Below are 18,162 nucleotides of genomic sequence, written 5' to 3' on the forward strand. Positions count from 1 at the left end.
ATTGTTCTTGGTAAATAGACATCAGGTTAGAGGTACCCATGCCAGGGGCAAAAATAATTCCTTCTTTATCCCAGCATAGCTTTGGGTTTGCCCTGTGCCCTGGCTTGGCTCTTGCCCGGGTCACAAACTGAAAAAAAAAAAAAAAAAAACACCAGGCGTGGAGGGAAAGAAAAGAAAAATAACAACATAGCACACTCTCCCGAAGAGTAGGGGCAAAGCTCTCCACTTCCGCATAGCAACGCACCAGACCGCGCCCTCCCATTGGTTCCGCCCTCCAATCCGTCTTCTCGGCGTTCGACTGCTCTCGTCTGCGACTGCGCTCGATGGGTCGGGCCTAGATCATCATGGCGGCGCCCATGTAATCCAGCCCGTCCCCTAAACCCACGGCGGTCGGATCGCGACCCCCGGGTTAAAGGTCACCATGCTGAGGGCCACATGCCGCGCACTTAGATGGATTCGGACCCCCGCGCTGGCCGACGCCCCCAGCTTTGGGTCCCTTGGCAGAGACTGGGCCAGACTTTCTTCCCACCCGCGGGGCTTCCTTTCACCTGCTCGAGGTGAGAAGCCCCGGGCTGCGGGAATGGGGCGTTCGAGAGCGGCACAAGGAAAGAAGGGTGGCGGGTGCAGAATAGAAAAGTGGGAGAGACATTGGGGCAGCGGGGAGGGAAGGATGCTTAAAGCGTCAGGGTGCAAAGCCTTGAGCTGTATAGCAAGGGTTCGAGGCTGCCTTCGTCGCCCAGTTTAGCCGCTTGTCTTCCTTGCAGCTCTCCCCCTCCAGGCCGCCCGTGGATATGCCCTCCAGAAGCCAGGTAAGGCAGGGCACCTGGGGCAAAGAGATGCTGCTGGGAGGTTAGGCGGCCACTGGGCAGAGGTTGCTAGAAACCGTAGGATGGACGCCCAAGGAGGAAGCCAAAATGTTCTAACAGGAATCCCCCACATCCAATTTGTCACTGAGCCCAGATCAGGTGCAGAAGGGAAGTGTAGTGTGAGGACACAAATCTTAGTGCTAGGTAGAGAGAAACCAGTAGTGTGAGCCAGAGGGAGTGTGGATGCCATCTGCAAGGTGGTCTGTGTTTTGTTTGTTTGGTTGGTTTTTGGGTCACACCCAGGGGCGCTCAGGGGTTACTCCTGGCTCTGCGCTCAAAAATCGCTCCTAGCTGGCTCTGGGGACCGTACTGGGTACCCGGTTTCGAACCTCCGTCCGTCTTGGGTCAGCTGCGTGCAAGGCACATGCCCTACCGCTGTGCTATGCTATCTCTCCGATCCCTGTTTTAATGAGGTGTTTTGATGAGGGAAAATAGCCCTAGGAGTCGCATTCTGTGTTGCTCCAAGAGTACTCAACCTGGGATAAGAAGGAGAGGAAAGATCAAGACACTGGGTGGGCATGGCAAAAGCCACGCAGTCTCAGGATGAAATAGCAAGGTGGGTGTCCAAAGGTTGGCCAAACTCATAAAGGTTCAGTGCCTTAAGGGAGAATCTAAATGTCTGACATAACCCGGACAGGAACAGGTGAAAGGTGGTATGCCTGGGAGGATGGGCAATTAGACCTGACTCACAGGATTTCCTATCCCTGCTCTTGACAGTACCACCCAGCCAAGATGCTGACCCAGCCCCTTCCACACTTCTCAAGGACTACCAGAATGTTCCTGGAATTGACAAGTAAGAAATCTCTCTGGGAAGATTTGCAGGGAAAGGAGAAAGACTGTGACTTCTGGCCTATACCTTACAGGATGTGTCAGGGAGCTATAGAGGCCCAGACAGAGGGAACTCTTGGAACTCAGTTGGTTATTTTTTTAATATATTTTTTTATTTAAGTAACATGATCATAGTTGGGTTACAGTCATAACCAGAACACCCCCCTTCACCAGTGTAACATTACCCCCTCCCCCCTTCCCATCCCCTGCCTATATTCGAGACAGGCATTCTACTACAGTTATTTGTTTTTAATTTCAGTAAGTTGTATTTTTTTTTCCTTAAAGGATAAGAGTAAAAAAATATAGTAAAGGGGCCGGAGAGATAGCATGGAGGTAAGGCATTTGCCTTTCATGCAGAAGGTCATCTGTTCGAATCCCTGCGTCCCATATGGTCCCCGTGCCTGCCAGGAGCAATTTCTGAGCCTGGAGCCAGGAATAACCCCTGAGCACTGCCGGATGTGACCCAAAAACCACCAAAAAAAAAAAAATATATATATATATATATAGTAAAGGTGTGATAAAGGCAATCACCGTTGTTTGCATAGGTCCAGAAAAATGGGGAAAATGGAAAAAAATCCTTTGACCTGATTACAAAAAGGCCTTACCCAAGAAGTTTATTGGCATAAGACCGATTCTGGGTTCCAGGCATACCAGTCCCAGTGGTTATTTTTTGTTCATATGCTTGTTTGTTTTTTGTATGCTGGGTGAAACCTATACCATCAATCAACAAGGCAGGGATTTTTTCTTTTTTTTTGGGGGGGGGGGCCACACGCATTTGATGCTCAGGGGTTACTCCTGGCTAAGCACCCAGAAATTGCCCCTGGCTTGGGGGGACCATATGGGATGTCGGGGGATCGAACCATGGTCCTTCCTTGGCTAGCGCTTGCAAGGCAGACACCTTACCTCTAGTGCCACCTCGCCGGCCCCAACAAGACAGTTTTATAGATGTTTCTCATCTCTTGATCCACAACCAAAGCCCAATGAAAGGGACTGGAGAGATTGTACAGTGGGGTAGCAAGTACTTGGCCTTGCATGTAGCTGACCCCAGTTTGATCTCCAGCACTATATATGGTCCCCTGAGCGTTGCCAGTGGACAAAAAATGAACAAAAATTTAAAGTCCTATGAGAGAAAAATTTGTCCCCATTTTTAGATTATCAAACTACCTAATTTCATATAGCTCTAAAGATGTTCAGTTTGAATCTAGATTGAATGACACCACAGCCAGGATTTTTTTCTTTAGCTCATGTTCAATGTGGTGGAAGCTGGCAGTCTCTCCAGTCCCTCTCACTGTTTCAGAGTGACTTGAGAAAGAAAATTATATGTCTCGGGCCCAGAGAGATAGCACAGCGGCGTTTGCCTTGGGTTCTATCCCAGCGTCCCCCGAGCCAGGAGCAGTTTCTGAGCACATAGTCAGGAGTAACCCCTGAGCATCACTGGGTGTGGTCCCAAAATAAAAACAAAATCCCCTTCCTGAATGAATGACCCCTGAGTACTGCCAGATGTGGCACCAAAACAACTAAAAGGTAGCTCTCCACGCTAGCAGGATAATACAGTGGGTAGGGGTTCATAGCCAAACCAAAGCAGTTGCAGTCTCCATCAGAGAGCCAAAGAAGCCCTGAACAGCACGGGTGTGAACCAAAAGCTTTATAAAAAAAAGTCTTTAGGTTGGGAGTGAGATGCCAACAGGCAGGAACACATACTTTGTGTGCAGGAGACTCTCATTCAATTCCCGGCATGGTCCCCTAAGCACTAATGAAAACAAATCCCCAAGCACTAAGGTAAGAGTAATCCCTGAGCACTTGGCCATCACCCCATACCTGTTCTTTATCTCTCTGGTTTTTCCATAGGGTTGATGATGTCGTGAAAAAACTCTTATCTTTGGAAATGGCCAGCAAGGTGAGCAACCTGAGCCAGACCTCCACCTCCCTCAGTCTCCTCAAAGATTCCCTCCCCCTACCCCCATGATACCTCCCATTGAGGCTTCTCAAGTCATCATTGTCATTCTGAGTGTACTTACCCATATGCCCATCTTGAGCATCTTGAAGACAAGGACAGTCCTGTTTCCCATTGTAACTGAGGCACCCAATAAATAGCAGGTGCTCATAAAGATCCACTGCCTGAATGAATGAGCTCATATGGGGGCGATTCCTCCAACAAGCCATTTATCTCCCTTGCTTTGGTCTTGGCCTCACTTCACTTTGGCTACCTCAGAGAAGCCGTGCCCTGGTGGACTAGAGTGAGGTTAGATTAAGAGTGTTGCTATAGCCTTGGAGGTGTGAAAGGGTCTAAGTGGGGGCCGAGAGATAGCATGGAGGTAAGATGTTTTCCTTTCATGCAGAAGGTCGGTGGTTCGAATCCCGGCATCCCATATGGTCCCCCGAGCCTGCCTGGAGCGATTTCTGAGCATAGAGCCAGGAGTAACCCCTGAGCACTGCCGGGTGTGCCCCAAAAACCAAAAAAAAAAAAAAAAAAAAAAGGGTCTAAGTGGTGGCACCCCAAGTCAGTGTTTCTCTGTCTTTTTCTTCAACAGAAAGAAACACTGAAAATCAAGAAAGAGCAACTGATGCACAAGGTCGTGGCCAACCCTGAAGACAAAACCTCCCTGGAAGCTAGAAGTTGGTCATGGGACTCTTTGGGAGGGGGTGTGCATGGGAGTGTTTTTATGGGTATCTGGTTTTGGATCCTTGTCTAAGTTGCACTATGGCATCTGTGGCTTGAAGAAGCAGAGGAAGGACCAAGGAAAATAATAGCTGAACTTTTTGGGGGGAGGGAGTTTACACCCAGCAGTGCTCAGGGGTTACTCCTGGCTCTGTACTCAGAAATTGCCCCTGTCAGGCATGGGGGACCATATGGGATGCCGGGATTCGAACCACCATTCGTCCTGAATCGTCTGCATGCAAGGCAAACGCCCTACCACTGTGCTATCTCTTCGGCCCTTCCTCTTGTGTGTGTGGGGTTTTGTTTTTGTTGTTGTTGTTGTTGTTGTTGTTGTTCCCATCTTTGCAATATAGGCGAGAATCAAACAAGAACATGCCCCAAAATAGGCCATTCTGAAACACCAGGAGATGAGTGGCAACTGATCATTATAGAAATCTATTAGTGGGCCAAAGGGCTAGCTCAATGGCTAACCGAGGACAATCCCCAGCATCCCATATGGTTCCCCAAGCGAGGAGCAATTCGCAGAGCCAGGAGTAACCCGTGAGCATCATTGGGTGAGACCCAAAAAACAAAAACGAAACAAACTAACAAAAAGAAACTGTTAGTGAAGAACAGATAAAAATAGCGGCTGGTGCAGGGCAGGGCACAAGGAAATAGTACAGCAGGTAAGGTGTTTGCTTGCAGCGATCCCTGACACCTGAGCACTGTGAGTAGTGATGACTAAGTGTAGAGTCAAAAGTAACACCAGGTGTAGCCCAAAAAAGATTACAACTAGAAGGGGAGAGGAAAAAAGTGATTGATACTTTGGAATCATTGTGTACACTGTTTGGTACCTCCAGTATGTTGCTGAAGTATATCCACAGTTATTGCATCCTGGACTAACTTATGAATTATAGGAGTACACTTAAGTTTTATAAACAAGAATGTTTGGAAGTTATACCTTTATAAGAGATCTAGTATGTTTGGAAGTTATACCTTTTAATACCTTCCTTGAACTTTACTTTGAAAAATAATCTAGGAAGTGGAGAGAGAGCTCAAAGGACTGAGTTTATGTTTTGTATGCTGAAAGCCCAGGTTCAAATTTCAGTTATTGCATGTTCTTCTCCCCAACAGACATCAGCACTAAGCCCATACATAGCCCATGAGCACTGCCAGATGTGGCCCAAAAACTAAAATAAAAATAATCACAGTCACTAAGATCTTAAAATTTAGAGAGCTGTATAAGAACATAACTTACTGTTGTTCCTTGAGGTTTTAAAACATAACCGAGACTGGGGCCCTTCCTTCCTCTGTGCCCAGTCCTCATCCTCTGTGGTTTGTGGTTTCAGTTGTTGCCTTGACTGTCAAGATCCAAAGTTATGAAGAGCACATGAAGAAACATCGAAAGGTAAGGGGCCAGAGGGATGGTAAAATGGGTAGGGCACTTATATTGTAGGCTTCTGACCCAGATTCGATCCCTGGCATCCCCCAAGCCCAGCCAGGAGTGATCCCTGAGTGCAGAGACAGGAGTAGTAAGCCCCATGCACTGCCGAGTGTGACACAAAAATAAAAATGAGGGGCCAGAGAGATAGCATGGAGGTAGGGCATTTGCCTCGCATGAGAAGGACGGTGGTTCGAATCCCGGCATCCCATATGGTCCCCCCGAGCCTGCCAGGAGCAATTTCTGAGCATGGAGCCAAGAGTAACGCCTGAGTGCTGCCGAGTGTGACCCAAAAATAAATAAATAAGAGGAAGAGACAGAGAGAGATGAAGGGTTCAATCCAGAGAAACAGATTGACAAACTTCTCCTCCCGTTGGAGAAACAGGAGTCCAAGGTTGGTGCCAAGTATGAAGTGCAATATTAAGACAGTATGCAAAGCTGAGTCTGTTTCCAACACAGAGCCACTTAGTGTGTGCACTCTGGAAATTCTCCAATAGCACAGATGAAGCCATATTTTCAAATCCCAGCTCTGTCACTCCCACCATCTGTGTGACCTTGGGGAAGTTACTTCATATGTCTGAGCCTCTATTCTCTTATCTGTACAATGGAAGTCTGATAGCACCTGCTGACAGGATTGCAAAGACAGATAATGAGTCAGCACAGCGCATTGAAGCCTTAAGGGAAGTACTTCTTAGGCCTCTTCTCATTGTGCTCACATAGCTATCTTTCTTTTTGGGTCACACCCAGCAGTGCTCAGGGGCTATTCCTGGCTCTATGCTCAGAAATCAACCCTGGCAGGCTCAGGAGACCACTGTATGGGATGCTGGAATTCGAACCACCATCCTTCTGCATGCAAGGCATGCTATCTCTCCGGGCCCACATAGCAATCTTTCTGACCCATTTTACAGAAAAATCAGCTAGTAGGGATGGTGAAGTGCTTCCACCACCTTTTTAATTTTAGGGTCATACCTGGCATGTCAAGTGCTTATTCCTGACTCAGCATTCAAGGATTACTCCTGGCAGGCTTAAGGAACCATAAGAGGTGCCAAGGATTGAAATTGGGTCAGCTGCCTTATGTGGCTTTACAGTACTACCCACTATATTACCACTCCACCCTAGGAAATGATATGCTGGGTCTTGAAATAGAGTTCTGTCACTCCCAAGGCCATCTTTTTTGGTTTTTTGGGCCACACCCGGTGAAGCTCAGGTTACTCCTGGCTATGCACTCAGAAAACACTCATGGCTTGGGGCACCATATGGGACACCAGGGGATCAAACCACAGTCCGTCCTAGGCTAGCACTGGCACGGCAGATGCCTTATTGCTCCACATCACTGCTACAGACCCCCAAGGCCATCTTTTACTCTCTTGCATTCTTGTTTTTTTAAATATTTAATTTGGTTTTGGGGCCACATCTGGCAGTGCTCAGGGGTTACTCCTGGTTCTGCACTCAGAAATCATTCCTGGCAGGTTCAGGGGATCATATGGGATACAGGGAATCAAACCCGGGTCTGTCCCGAGTCGGCTATATGCAAGGAGAAAGCCCTACCGCTGTGCTATCTTTCCAGCCCCCATCCTTTTTTTTTTTTTTTTTTTTTTTTGACTCTGTGATCAGGGACCATGCTCTGGCTAGGGGACCGGTGAAGTACAGGATTTTCAGCATTGTTGTGGCCACATACAAGTGACTATGCTCTATCCTATCTCTGGCCACCCCCAAGAGCATATTCTCAGAGTCAGGCACAGAACTGGTCTAATGAGGCAGCTGCTTCTCTTTTTTCATAAATACATGGTCATGAACACACTGTCTCAGATCTCTGTTTGCTGGAACCAGTGGAGGCTGCAGCACTGAGTTTGTTTACTTAAGAGTATTGAGGGGCCAGTGTAGTGAAGGGCATTTGCCTTGCACACGGCTAATCTAGGACATATTGTGATCAATCCACCGGCGTCCTAGATGGTCCCCCAAATCAGGAGCGATTTCTGAGCAAAATGCCAGGAGTAAACCCTGAGTGTCACCAGGTGAGACCCAAAAAGCAAAACAAAACAAAATAAAACAAAAATGAGTATTTAGCTACAGGGGCCGGAGCAGTAGCACAGCGGTAGGGCATTTGCGTGGCATGCAGCCAACCCTGGACAGACTGGGTTTGGTTCCCAGCATCCCATCTGGTCCCCCAGCCTGCCAGGAGGGATTTTGAAGTGCAGAGCCAGGAGTAACCCCTGAGCACCGCCAGGTAAGGCCTAAAAACCAAAAAAGAAAAAAAAAAAAAAAAAAAGATAAAAGAGTATTTAGCTTCAGAAGCTGCTGAAGTTCCTCCAAGTAACCTGTGGCCATGGGTGGCTCTGGGAAGAGTGCCAGGTCTTCCCCACCCCTCGACACTCCCCACCACTTTCCATCCAACCTGACAGTAGCTGAGCTACAGTGAGGCTCAGTGGGCAGTGTAGAAAAGCATGAGATTCAGGCTTAGACCCCAAAACTGAGACTCAAAACCTAACCTCTTAAGGTCCTTTCCTCAGCACTCTAGCAGGGCCTTTTCTAGATCAGAGAATATCTTTGACCATCTGCCAGATGGCAGTGTCAGTAAGAATACTTCCCTTGGGCCCGGAGAGATAGCACAGCGGCGTTTGCCTTGCAAGCAGCCGATCCAGGACCAAAGGTGGTTGGTTCGAATCCTGGTGTCCCATATGGTCCCCCGTGCCTGCCAGGAGCTATTTCTGAGCAGACAGCCAGGAGTAACCCCTGAGCACCGCCGGGTGTGGCCCAAAAACCAAAAACAAACAAAAAAAAACTTCCCTCAATGTTTCTTTAGTACTTGCCAAAGATTATTGGGAGGTTTTATGACTCACTAAGATGACCCTCCATGGTTGTCAGGCAATGGCACATCACTCATTTATGTGATATTTAACGAGATATCCACTGTCTCACAGGACAAAGCCCACAAGCGCTATCTGCTGATGAGCCTCGACCAGAGGAAAAAGATGCTCAAAAACCTCCGGAACACCAACTATGAGGTTTTTGAGAAGACGTGCAGGGAGCTGGGGATTGAGTACACTATTCCCCCTCAGTATTCTCGGAAAGTCCACCGTCGCATGGCGGCCAAGAAGGCGCTGTGCATTCGGGTGCGTGTCAGATTGTTTGGATTGGTTGTTCTGGGTCTGTGGTGGATAAAGTAGGAGAGAGGGGTGGTGTTGTTTCCCAGAGGTCTGGGGTGAGCCCTGGGATCTTTGACGGTATTGACACAAGGCTACATGCTATGGAGAAAGGCTCAGGCAATCTTGGGGAATCAGCTACCACCCCAATGCTCCAAGGTGGGGGTTTGCAGAAGCTCACAAAGTCATCTCTTGCCTCTCTTCATCTCCAGGTTTTCCAGGAAACTCAAAAACTAAAGAAGGAAAGAAGGGCTTTGAAAGCTGCAGCAGCAGCCGAGAAACAAAAACTGAGGAGGCCAGAAAGCCCTTCCAAAACCGAACCCAAGGCAGTCCAAGAGAACCAATAAAATCTGGTGAAGCGTGTCATTTTACCTTATTTCTACAAGCTGGGGATCAATTGTGGCTCATGGTGGCCTGAGGAGAAATCCATCCCACACTTCAGCTGTGTGATCCTAGGATGTATTGAGGGCAAGTCCTCGACACTCATCACACACCTCAGCACTCACAGGAACAGCTCCCTGTCACTCATTGTGTCCATGGAAGTGACAGCACACAGCAAAGGAGATGTGGCAGGATGGCTGCGAAGAGCAGCAGGTAGGGCCCTACCTAGGTTCAATACCTGGCATCCCCTATGGTTCCCTGTGCACTGCCAGGAGTACTTGAGCACAGAGCTAGGAATAAACTAAGCACTTCTGGGTGTGGCCGAAAAAGCAAAGAGAGAGAGACTGGAAGAGGCAGTGTTTGGCTAGCACCTCCAGAAACAGGGAAGGCTGCTTATCTGGCAGGGTTTGTGAGTGACACAACCTGGCCACATGGTCTCCAGAATCAGTTGCCAACATTTAAGGGGGCTGGGGAAGAAGATGGAGTGATCTAGGTCTGTGTTGCCCTAGTAGATCCTAGACCTTTCTCTCAGAAAAAAATTTCAGGAAATGAGCAGTGAAATAAAAATGGATTTTATTTGCTTATTTTGTTTTTGTTTTTTTGTCACACCCATCACTGCTCCGGTTACTCCTGGCTCGGGAGACCATATGGGATGCCGAGAATTGAACCACCTTCTGTCTTGGATCGACTTTGTGCAAGTCAAACACCCTACCGCTATGCTCTCTCTCCAGCCCCATGGGTTTTATTTGTTGAGAGAATTGTAATGGGCTCTAGAGAGAACATAGGATTCTCCAAAGTAGAGACCCCACTACCTATCCCAGTGTGCAACTAATCTCAAAAGGGGAAATGTGTGTGACAAGTGCATAGGGACACTATGTATACCCAATACATACACATCACACAACAAGCTGATCAAAACACCTGCCCAGGAGCTGGAGAAATACCATGGAGGTAGGGCATTTGCCTTGCATGCAAAAGGGCGGTGGTTAAATCCCGGCATCCCATGTGGTCCCCCGAGCCTGCTTGGAGGGATTTCTGAGTGTAGAGCCAGGAGTAACCCCTGAGCACTGCCGGGTGTGACACCCCACCCCCCGAAAAAAAAAAAAACTGCCCAAGGGCCAGAGCAATAGCACAATGGTAAGGTGTTTGCCTTGAACATGTCCAACACAGGATAGACCCTGGTTCAAATCCTAGCATCCCATATGGTTCCCTGAGCCTGTCAGGAATGACTTCTGAGCATAGAGCCAGAAGTAACCCTTGGGCATCATCGGATGTGACCCAAAAAAAAAAAAAAATCTGCCCAAAGATATACTAAAAACAGCAGAGACGTAATTAAAAAAAAATGTCAAAAAAAAAAAATTGCCAATGGAACCAGAGTAATATCACAGCAGTAGGGCAATTGCCTTGCACGCGGCCAACCCAGAATGGACCCGGTTCGATCCCTAACATCTCATAAGGTCCCCCAAGCCAGGAGCAATTTCAGAGCACATAGCCAGGAATAACCCCAGAGCGTTTGGGGTGTGGCCCAAAAACAAAAAAAATCCATCAAGCCAGAGTCGACTGTGAAGGTATTTTCTTAGGTTCCCCTTGTCCAGCCAGAGTGGTCCCTAGAGCTTCCGAAACTCGAGGCGCGCGCTCCCGGCCCGGCCTAGGCCCTGGCCAATCCGCTCGCAGAGTTCGGTACTCGAACCAATAAGCGTCCTCCCTCGGAGCCTCCCAACAAGGAGACTTCTCATTAGCTGCTTCTCCGCCCGCCGCGTTGCCTTAGTAACCAGCCCGTGGGGACGCCTCTGTGGGAATCCGGGGTCTCTGGTTACCTACACCCCGGCTTCGCCTCCCAGCATCATGTCGGTGCGCACGCTGCCGTTGCTCTTCTTGAACTTGGGCGGGGAGATGCTTTATATCCTGGACCAGCGGCTGCGGGCTCAGAACATCCCCGGAGACAAGGCCCGCAAAGGTGAGAGGCGCCCGGCCCCCCGCAGACTGCCTTGCCCACCACCCGCAGCCCGGCCCGCACACACCCGGCTTCCATAGCCACCAGGCGCCGGGAACCCCTCACCCATCCGGCACCCACCCAGCCAGACCCTGTGGCCCACAGTCCGGACCCCTCAAACACCTGGCACCCACAACCCGGCCTCCTTAGCCAGACCCCTGGGGGACCCGTTGACCAGCACCCACACACTTAGCTGCAGTCGGGTTCATGGGGTCTGAGCCCCCTCAAGTGTGAGATTCCACCCCCACCCCAAAATATTCCCCTTTTCAGCAAGAGCACTAAAGGCCCCCGCTGAATATTGGTAGAGCACCTGACATCTTCTTGTTATATACTCACCCCTTCAAACTGGGGCGATGGCATGTCTCTTGGTAACTGTCTCTTGATAACTGGTTGCTCCCAAAGGTAGCAGCACACCTTTTCTCCTGGACTACATGCCCTTTGCTGGTTCTGAATCTCACTCAGTTCTTACTGTCCTCTCCTCCTTTATCAGCTGCAGGCCGGTTCACACTCATTTCAGAAGGGATTTCCAGAATTGCAGGGTTCTGCAGTAGCATAGACAAATGAAAATAAGGAGGTGTCAGGCCGAGAGAATATGCAGAACGCTGAGAGCATGTTTTGCACACAGGAGGCAATATTAGTCATCTTCAGGAAGTCAGGGCCTATGCATACTCCCACAGCATCTCATGTCCTCCTTCTTATGGTGTGTTCTCTGGCAGCAACAGGGGGCTCGGAGCATCCTGGGGAGGGACCCCAGTGCAGAGAGGCAGGAGTAGCCCTTAAGCAGGTGCCCCTAAAACTAAAACAAAGTAATGTCACTGTTGCCACAGTGATTGATTAGACAGTGCAAGTTGTAGGGGAAATTATGTGTCTTTTTGGTTAGTTTGTTTTGGCCACACCTGACACTGCCAGGATTTTAGGACCTTATCAGGTATTGCTCTTGGCAGACTTAGGAGACCATACTAAGTTTCATTCCGCTGCGTGAAAGCTAAAAACCTTGGCTGCTATAACACTTCCAGTACCAGAATTATAGGTTTCTAAATTGCATGATCTTTCTCTCTTAGACACAGTGTCCAACCCCCAGATGGTCAAATGACCATCCAGAAGCCACACACTTTTTTCCTTTCTCTCCTTTCTCTTCCCCTTTCTCAACCTACAATCACTTTCACTAAGTTTCCTGGGATTAAGTATGAAGGAACTATTGTATTTCAAGGGAGAGGAATCTATCAAACTATAGCTGACCTGGCACTGATAAAAACATTCTCTGCTGACTATCTGCCTGTGTTAACCACACATGCCCAAATAGTCTCTTTTGCATCTGTGACTGAGTCCACATCCATGTAGAAAGATAAAAATAGGGCCCGGAGAGCTAGCACAGCGGTGTTTGCCTTGCAAGCAGCCGATCCAGAACCAAAGGTGGTTGGTCCGAATCCCGGTGTCCCATATGGTTCCCCGTGCCTGCCAGGAGCTATTTCTGAGCAGACAGCCAGGAGTAACCCCTGAGCACCGCCGGGTGTGGCCCAAAAACCAAAAAAAGAAAAAAAAAAAAGAAAGAAAGAAAAAAATAACTACTTGACTAATGTTTCTCAACCTTCTTCCTTGGCTCTTTCCAGTCTTGTTTCCTTCCCATGGCCCTTGTATCCTTTCAGTTGACCCCTTATGTTATATCATGTTCCCCCTTTTATGCAGTTTCTCCCTGTGGCCGTATTAAAATGTCTTCTTCGGCTTTGTAATTGAGAAATGCTACCCTCAAGCTGTACACATAGCCAGAGAGTCTTCTAAGTTGCCCCACTAAGAACCCAGTGTCAGCTGTCTATGTCGTCTTCATAGAGGCCAAGTCCTGGTTGGACAGTACGAGGTCATCCTTGGTCTGAATCCTGTTTGCCTTAGCAGTAACCTTCCTGCCACTGTACACCATCTGCTTTGTATCCTAACACCAGACTGCCTTACGTCTCCCCTTAAAGTTTTTTCATTTGTGTTTACATGCTAGTACTTCCCAACCCCTGTGACCTGTTTTCTTCCTCGTAATTTCACCTCCAGTCAGCTTCACAATCATCTTTAGGTAAAGTCCAGACCTGTGCATATTCCCACAGCATTCCAAGTGTCCTCTCTACCCCATCATTGGCTCTTATCACTGAAGTGGCCTGTGTATGTGACCATCTCCTCAGTGTAATCACCTTACTCAACCCCACACATCTCTACTTCAGTACCTAAACCAGAAGGAACTATTTATAGTATTGTATTAAATGTATAGTGCCTGAACCAAACTCAACTTTAGCTGGCAATTCAGCAAATATTTGATGACTGAGATGACCTAAATTGATTATTTTGTATGATGCTGCTCTTTCTTCCTCGAGAGGTTCTGTTTACCTTGAGATGTTATTTTGTATAGGCTAACAGTACCAGGTAGTTAACTGGTGTTTCTTGAACTGGTAACCTGTTTCCTAAAGTTAGCATAACCTAACAACAAAGAACATGCTCTTGGGAGTCATAAATGAGTCCCAGCTTTGTTGATTTAACTAGCAGCATGACCTTGGAGTATAACCTCTATAAACTTGTTTCTTTTTCCATAAATTGTGAATGATCATGGGCCAGGAAGATAGCTTAAGTGGTAGAGCATATGCCAAGTATGTGCAAGGCACATACTTCATACTCTATCACCACTGGCCATGACCTGACCAGCATTGCACTGCCTAGCACCAACTGTCATATCATGGCTGGAATGGCCCCAGAGTTCCCCTCCCCAAACTCTGTTGCCTAAGACCACTAAATATATATTAAATGGGTAGGGACAGGCAGAAAGATAATAAAAGCAAGGTACTTATTTGCTTTGCACATGCTACAGTTGATACTAGCTTGATCCTCTCAGTACAACATATGGTTCCCCATATCCCATCAGGAGTGACCCCTGAGCAAAGAACCAGGAGTAAGCCCTGAGCACTTTTGGGTATGACCCCCAAATCCCCAAATATGCATGTATTTATGAATTCCAAATTTAATTAATTATGCATACCTTATAGCAATGTATGTATTGCTATATATATACATATATATGTATATATATGCAATGTTGTAGTGATTAAATGAAAGATGCACTAAGTAATGACATTGTCTTTCAAGAGGTCTGGGCAGCACTCTGTGAGCACAGGAAACTACCTCCTTCATCTTCCAGAGCTATAGGCCTTGTATTTACAAATAACTTTAAGACTTTTTTTATTCTTCACTGGGTCACACATTCCTTTCATAGTGCCAACTGAGATGTTTAACTGTGCACTGACTAGAACAGCCCCATAACAAACAAACGAACAAAACACAGATCTTTGGGCTCCAGAATTCATCTCAGCCAATAAGTCCTAACATACTCTGCTGATATTTAATTTTTTTGTTTTTTCTGGGTTCTACCCCACTGGCAATACTCAGGACTCATTGCTGGTGCTAGCTCAGGGATTACTCCCTGCATGGATCAGAAGATCATATAGGATGCACGGAATCAAATGCAGTCAGCCTTGTGAAAGGCAAGTGTCCTACCCACTTGTGCTATCTCTCCAGCCCCCTTTCTGCTGTTTAGAATTGGGGCAGCAGCAGAAACAAGAGTGTCTGACAGATGCCTGTGCACAGGAGCCTGTCAGAGGCCAAACATGGGAATTGGTCTTAGTGGAAGCTTTGGCTGGAAATCCTATGTCTTCTAGATGTTTCCATTATCTTGCCAATTAAGTGGTCTCCGGGAGGCCCTTCTGCTCCCAATGGTACAGACATTGCCGTGGTTTCCCATAACAGAGGCTGTGCCTGGTACTAACAGACAGGAAGTGCACTGTATGAGGCAACCTTGGAGTATTGCATAGTGAATGTTCCCCCAATTTTTTTTTTTTGGTTTTTGAGTCACACTTGGCAGTGCTCAGGGGTTCCTCCTGGCTCTACACTCAGAAATCGCACCCGGAAGGCTCTCGGGACCGTATGGGATGCCAGGATTTGAACCACCATCCTTCTGCATGCTAGGCAAACACCTTACTTCCATGCTACCTCTCCAGCCCCGTTCCCCCACTTTTTAATTAATCTTGAGAATAATAAAAACTTCCTTTGCCTCACTCACATTTTCTTAAAGTACTCCAAAATAAGCATCGCCTTTTGTTTATTCCCCTCATTTTGCAGAAGGTAAACTGAGGTGTGATTGAGGAGCAGGATGCATGGTGATCAGGGGCTATTCCTGACTCAGTAGTAGAGACTTCTTTTGGTGCACAGGAGGAACCATGTATAGCAACAGAGACAGAACTGTGGTTGCAGCCTGAAGAGAAGCACAGTAAATCCTGTACTATCTCTCCTGCTACAAAAATGATTTATCTCAAGTGTATTCAGATCACTTTAAGTTGCAACCACATGGTAGCCAGGCTCTGTTTTTATATGTTGTTGTTGTTGTTTCATTTTAATAGTCAACTCTATGCAGCCTTGGACCTTCCTCCCACTCAAATAATAACAAAAGTGAAATTCTCACAAATTCTTTGAAGAAACAGAACAGAACATGGTTTCTGGTCTCCTGCAGCCTAGGGGGAAAAAGAGGGCTCTACAATGTCCCCTGCTGGAGCTGAGCATCACTGCCAGTGGGAGGGCACCCCTGAGCATACATTCTCCAGCACCCTAAGCAGTTCCCTATTTCCAAATGATCATCTTTTTATTTTATTTTATTTTTTTTGGGGGGGGTCACACCCGGCAGCGCTCAGGGGTTACTCCTGGCTCTACGCTCAGAAATCACCCCTGTTAGGCTCGGAGGACCATATGGGATGCCGGGATTCAAACCACCAACCTTCTGCATGATAGGCAAACGCCTTATCTCCATGCTATCTCTCCGGCCCCCCCAAATGACCTTCTAAGGGTAGAAATTCCTCATCTCTAAATTCCCACGAGCTTGTCAGGAAAGACTGCCTATTCAATAAATGCCACCGAAAGATAGGAGTTGCAGACATTATGCCTGAGAAACTAGTATTTGTTTTAAGGATAAACATTTGGACTAGTGAGATTAGCTCAAAGATCAGAGGTGTAAGATCTTGATTGGTCCCTGGCACTAAATTACACCCCACCCCCAAACACCATAGATATTATCTCTAATTTCCCAGCGCTCTGCCAGGCCTGTGCAATGCCACATCCTTGGACTCAAGCATTTAGTTATTCAGTCTGGATTACCAGACTAAAAATTCTTAGGAGCATCCCCCCATTACACACTCCCACAAAAAGAAGGTTGGACTTTTGGTTGCCACTTCTACAACTGTTTTATTTCCAAAAGTCTGTGTCTTGTGAGGACAAAGCAGTGAATTTTGCTAAAATGTTTAACAGAGCATCTAGTTAAGTCTACACTTAACTGTGCTTTCAGACTACCTCATAGAGCCCTAAAATGACACACTTACCTGGCAAGTTGCTGCGGCTGTAACACTAGTTCAATTCCTGGCATTGCATATGGTACTCTGAGGACAGCCAGACTATGTACAAAAGAAAGTGTGCGCTGTTGAGTGTGACCTAAAAACAAAAAATAGACTATCTTTAAGAAACTTTAGGTTGAGTCGAAGTGATAGTACAGCAGTAGGGCATTTCCCTTGCATATGGCCAACCTGGAACGGACCCGGGTTCGATCCCTGGCATCCTATATGGTCCCCCAAGCCTGCCAGGTGAGATTTCTGAGCACAGAGCCAGGAGTAACACCTAAACTTGCCAGGTGTGGCCAAAAAAAAAAAAACCTTTAAGTTATATATTGAAGATACATAATGCTTGGATTTTAATATTAGAAATTGGGATCAGCATAATAGTAAAAGAGGTGAGAAAGGTAGTTGCCTTACCCATGGCCAAACCTAGCCCTGAGCATCACCAGGAATGTTGCCTAAACATAGAATCAGAAATAAGCTCTGATGGCAGCTGGGGATGGCCCAAAAACAAAAATAAACCAATAAAAAGTAAAGCACAGATAAACTATTTTTCCTTTCATTTACTTTGTTTTTTGTTTGTTTGTTTTGTTTTTGTTTTGTGGCCACACCCATTGACGCACAGGGGTTACTCCTGGCTATGCACTCAGAAATTGCTCCTGGCTTGGGGGACCATATGGGATGCCAGGGGATCTAACCGAGGTCTGTCCTAGGCTAGCGCTTGCAAGGCAGATGCCTTACCTCTAGCGCCACTTCTCCGGCCCTTCCTTTCATTTACTTTGAATTTTTTTTTTTGTTCTGTTTTTTTTGTGGTCTTTGGGTCACACCCGGCAGTGCTCAGGGGTTTTTCCTGGCTCCGTGCTCAGAAATTGCTCCTGGCCAGCACGGGGAACCATATGGGACGCTGGGATTTGAACCAATGACGTTCTGCATGAAAGGTAAACGCCTTACCTCTATGCTATCTCTCCGGCCCCGCCAATTTGTAATTTCTAAGCTTAGAGCCAGAAGTAACTGCTGATCACAACCAAGTATGGCAAATAATAATAATAATAATAATAATAATAATAATAATAATATGTATACATACTAAAAGTTTAAGTTGTAGGGCCAAACAAATTTACCTTGCATGCAGCCAACCCCAGTTCAATCCACAGCACCACATGGTTTCTTGAACCCTGCCAAAAGCACTCCCTGAGCACAGAGTCAGGAGTAACATTTGAACACCTCCAGATGTGACCCAAACCCTTCCCCTAACCAAAAAAAAAAAAAAAATCAAGTTAGACACAAAGAGGTTCCTTTCTCTCCTGTGGAGGTCACCACATTACTCTCATCATTCTTCACTCTCCCACTATTGGCAGTGACTGCTTGGGCTTTTCTATATGAGCCCAGGGGAGTTAGTCCTTCTGCTGTCCTCTCCCGCTTCTCCCAGGCAATACATCCTGTTGAGGGCTATGTGGGGAACTAGTGATC

The 18,162-nt window shown here is 47.2% G+C and overlaps 2 protein-coding genes across 4 annotated transcripts in view; both read left to right on the forward strand.

The window, feature by feature from the left end:
* The first annotated feature begins 338 nt into the window (after positions 1-338).
* On the forward strand, positions 339-9,276 carry MRPS15 (mitochondrial ribosomal protein S15). The gene is made up of 8 exons (XM_049775006.1): positions 339-557; positions 765-809; positions 1,584-1,659; positions 3,543-3,591; positions 4,226-4,310; positions 5,682-5,740; positions 8,695-8,886; positions 9,129-9,276. The coding sequence occupies exons 1-8, from the start codon at positions 422-424 to the stop codon at positions 9,261-9,263; spliced, it is 777 nt and encodes a 258-aa protein (XP_049630963.1). The 5' UTR covers positions 339-421; the 3' UTR covers positions 9,264-9,276.
* Positions 9,277-11,083: 1,807 nt separating this feature from the next.
* The window catches only part of OSCP1 (organic solute carrier partner 1), a 42,369-nt gene continuing 35,290 nt past the window's right edge, over positions 11,084-18,162 (forward strand). For all 3 annotated transcript variants that reach the window (XM_049774894.1, XM_049774893.1, XM_049774895.1), the window contains exon 1: positions 11,084-11,254. In XM_049774894.1, coding sequence (XP_049630851.1) covers positions 11,143-11,254 — 112 coding nt within the window. In that variant the 5' untranslated portion in view covers positions 11,084-11,142. The remainder of the gene's footprint in view (positions 11,255-18,162) is intronic.

The sequence above is a fragment of the Suncus etruscus genome, chromosome 6 (assembly GCF_024139225.1).
Source record: "Suncus etruscus isolate mSunEtr1 chromosome 6, mSunEtr1.pri.cur, whole genome shotgun sequence".
Lineage (NCBI taxonomy): Eukaryota > Metazoa > Chordata > Mammalia > Eulipotyphla > Soricidae > Suncus > Suncus etruscus.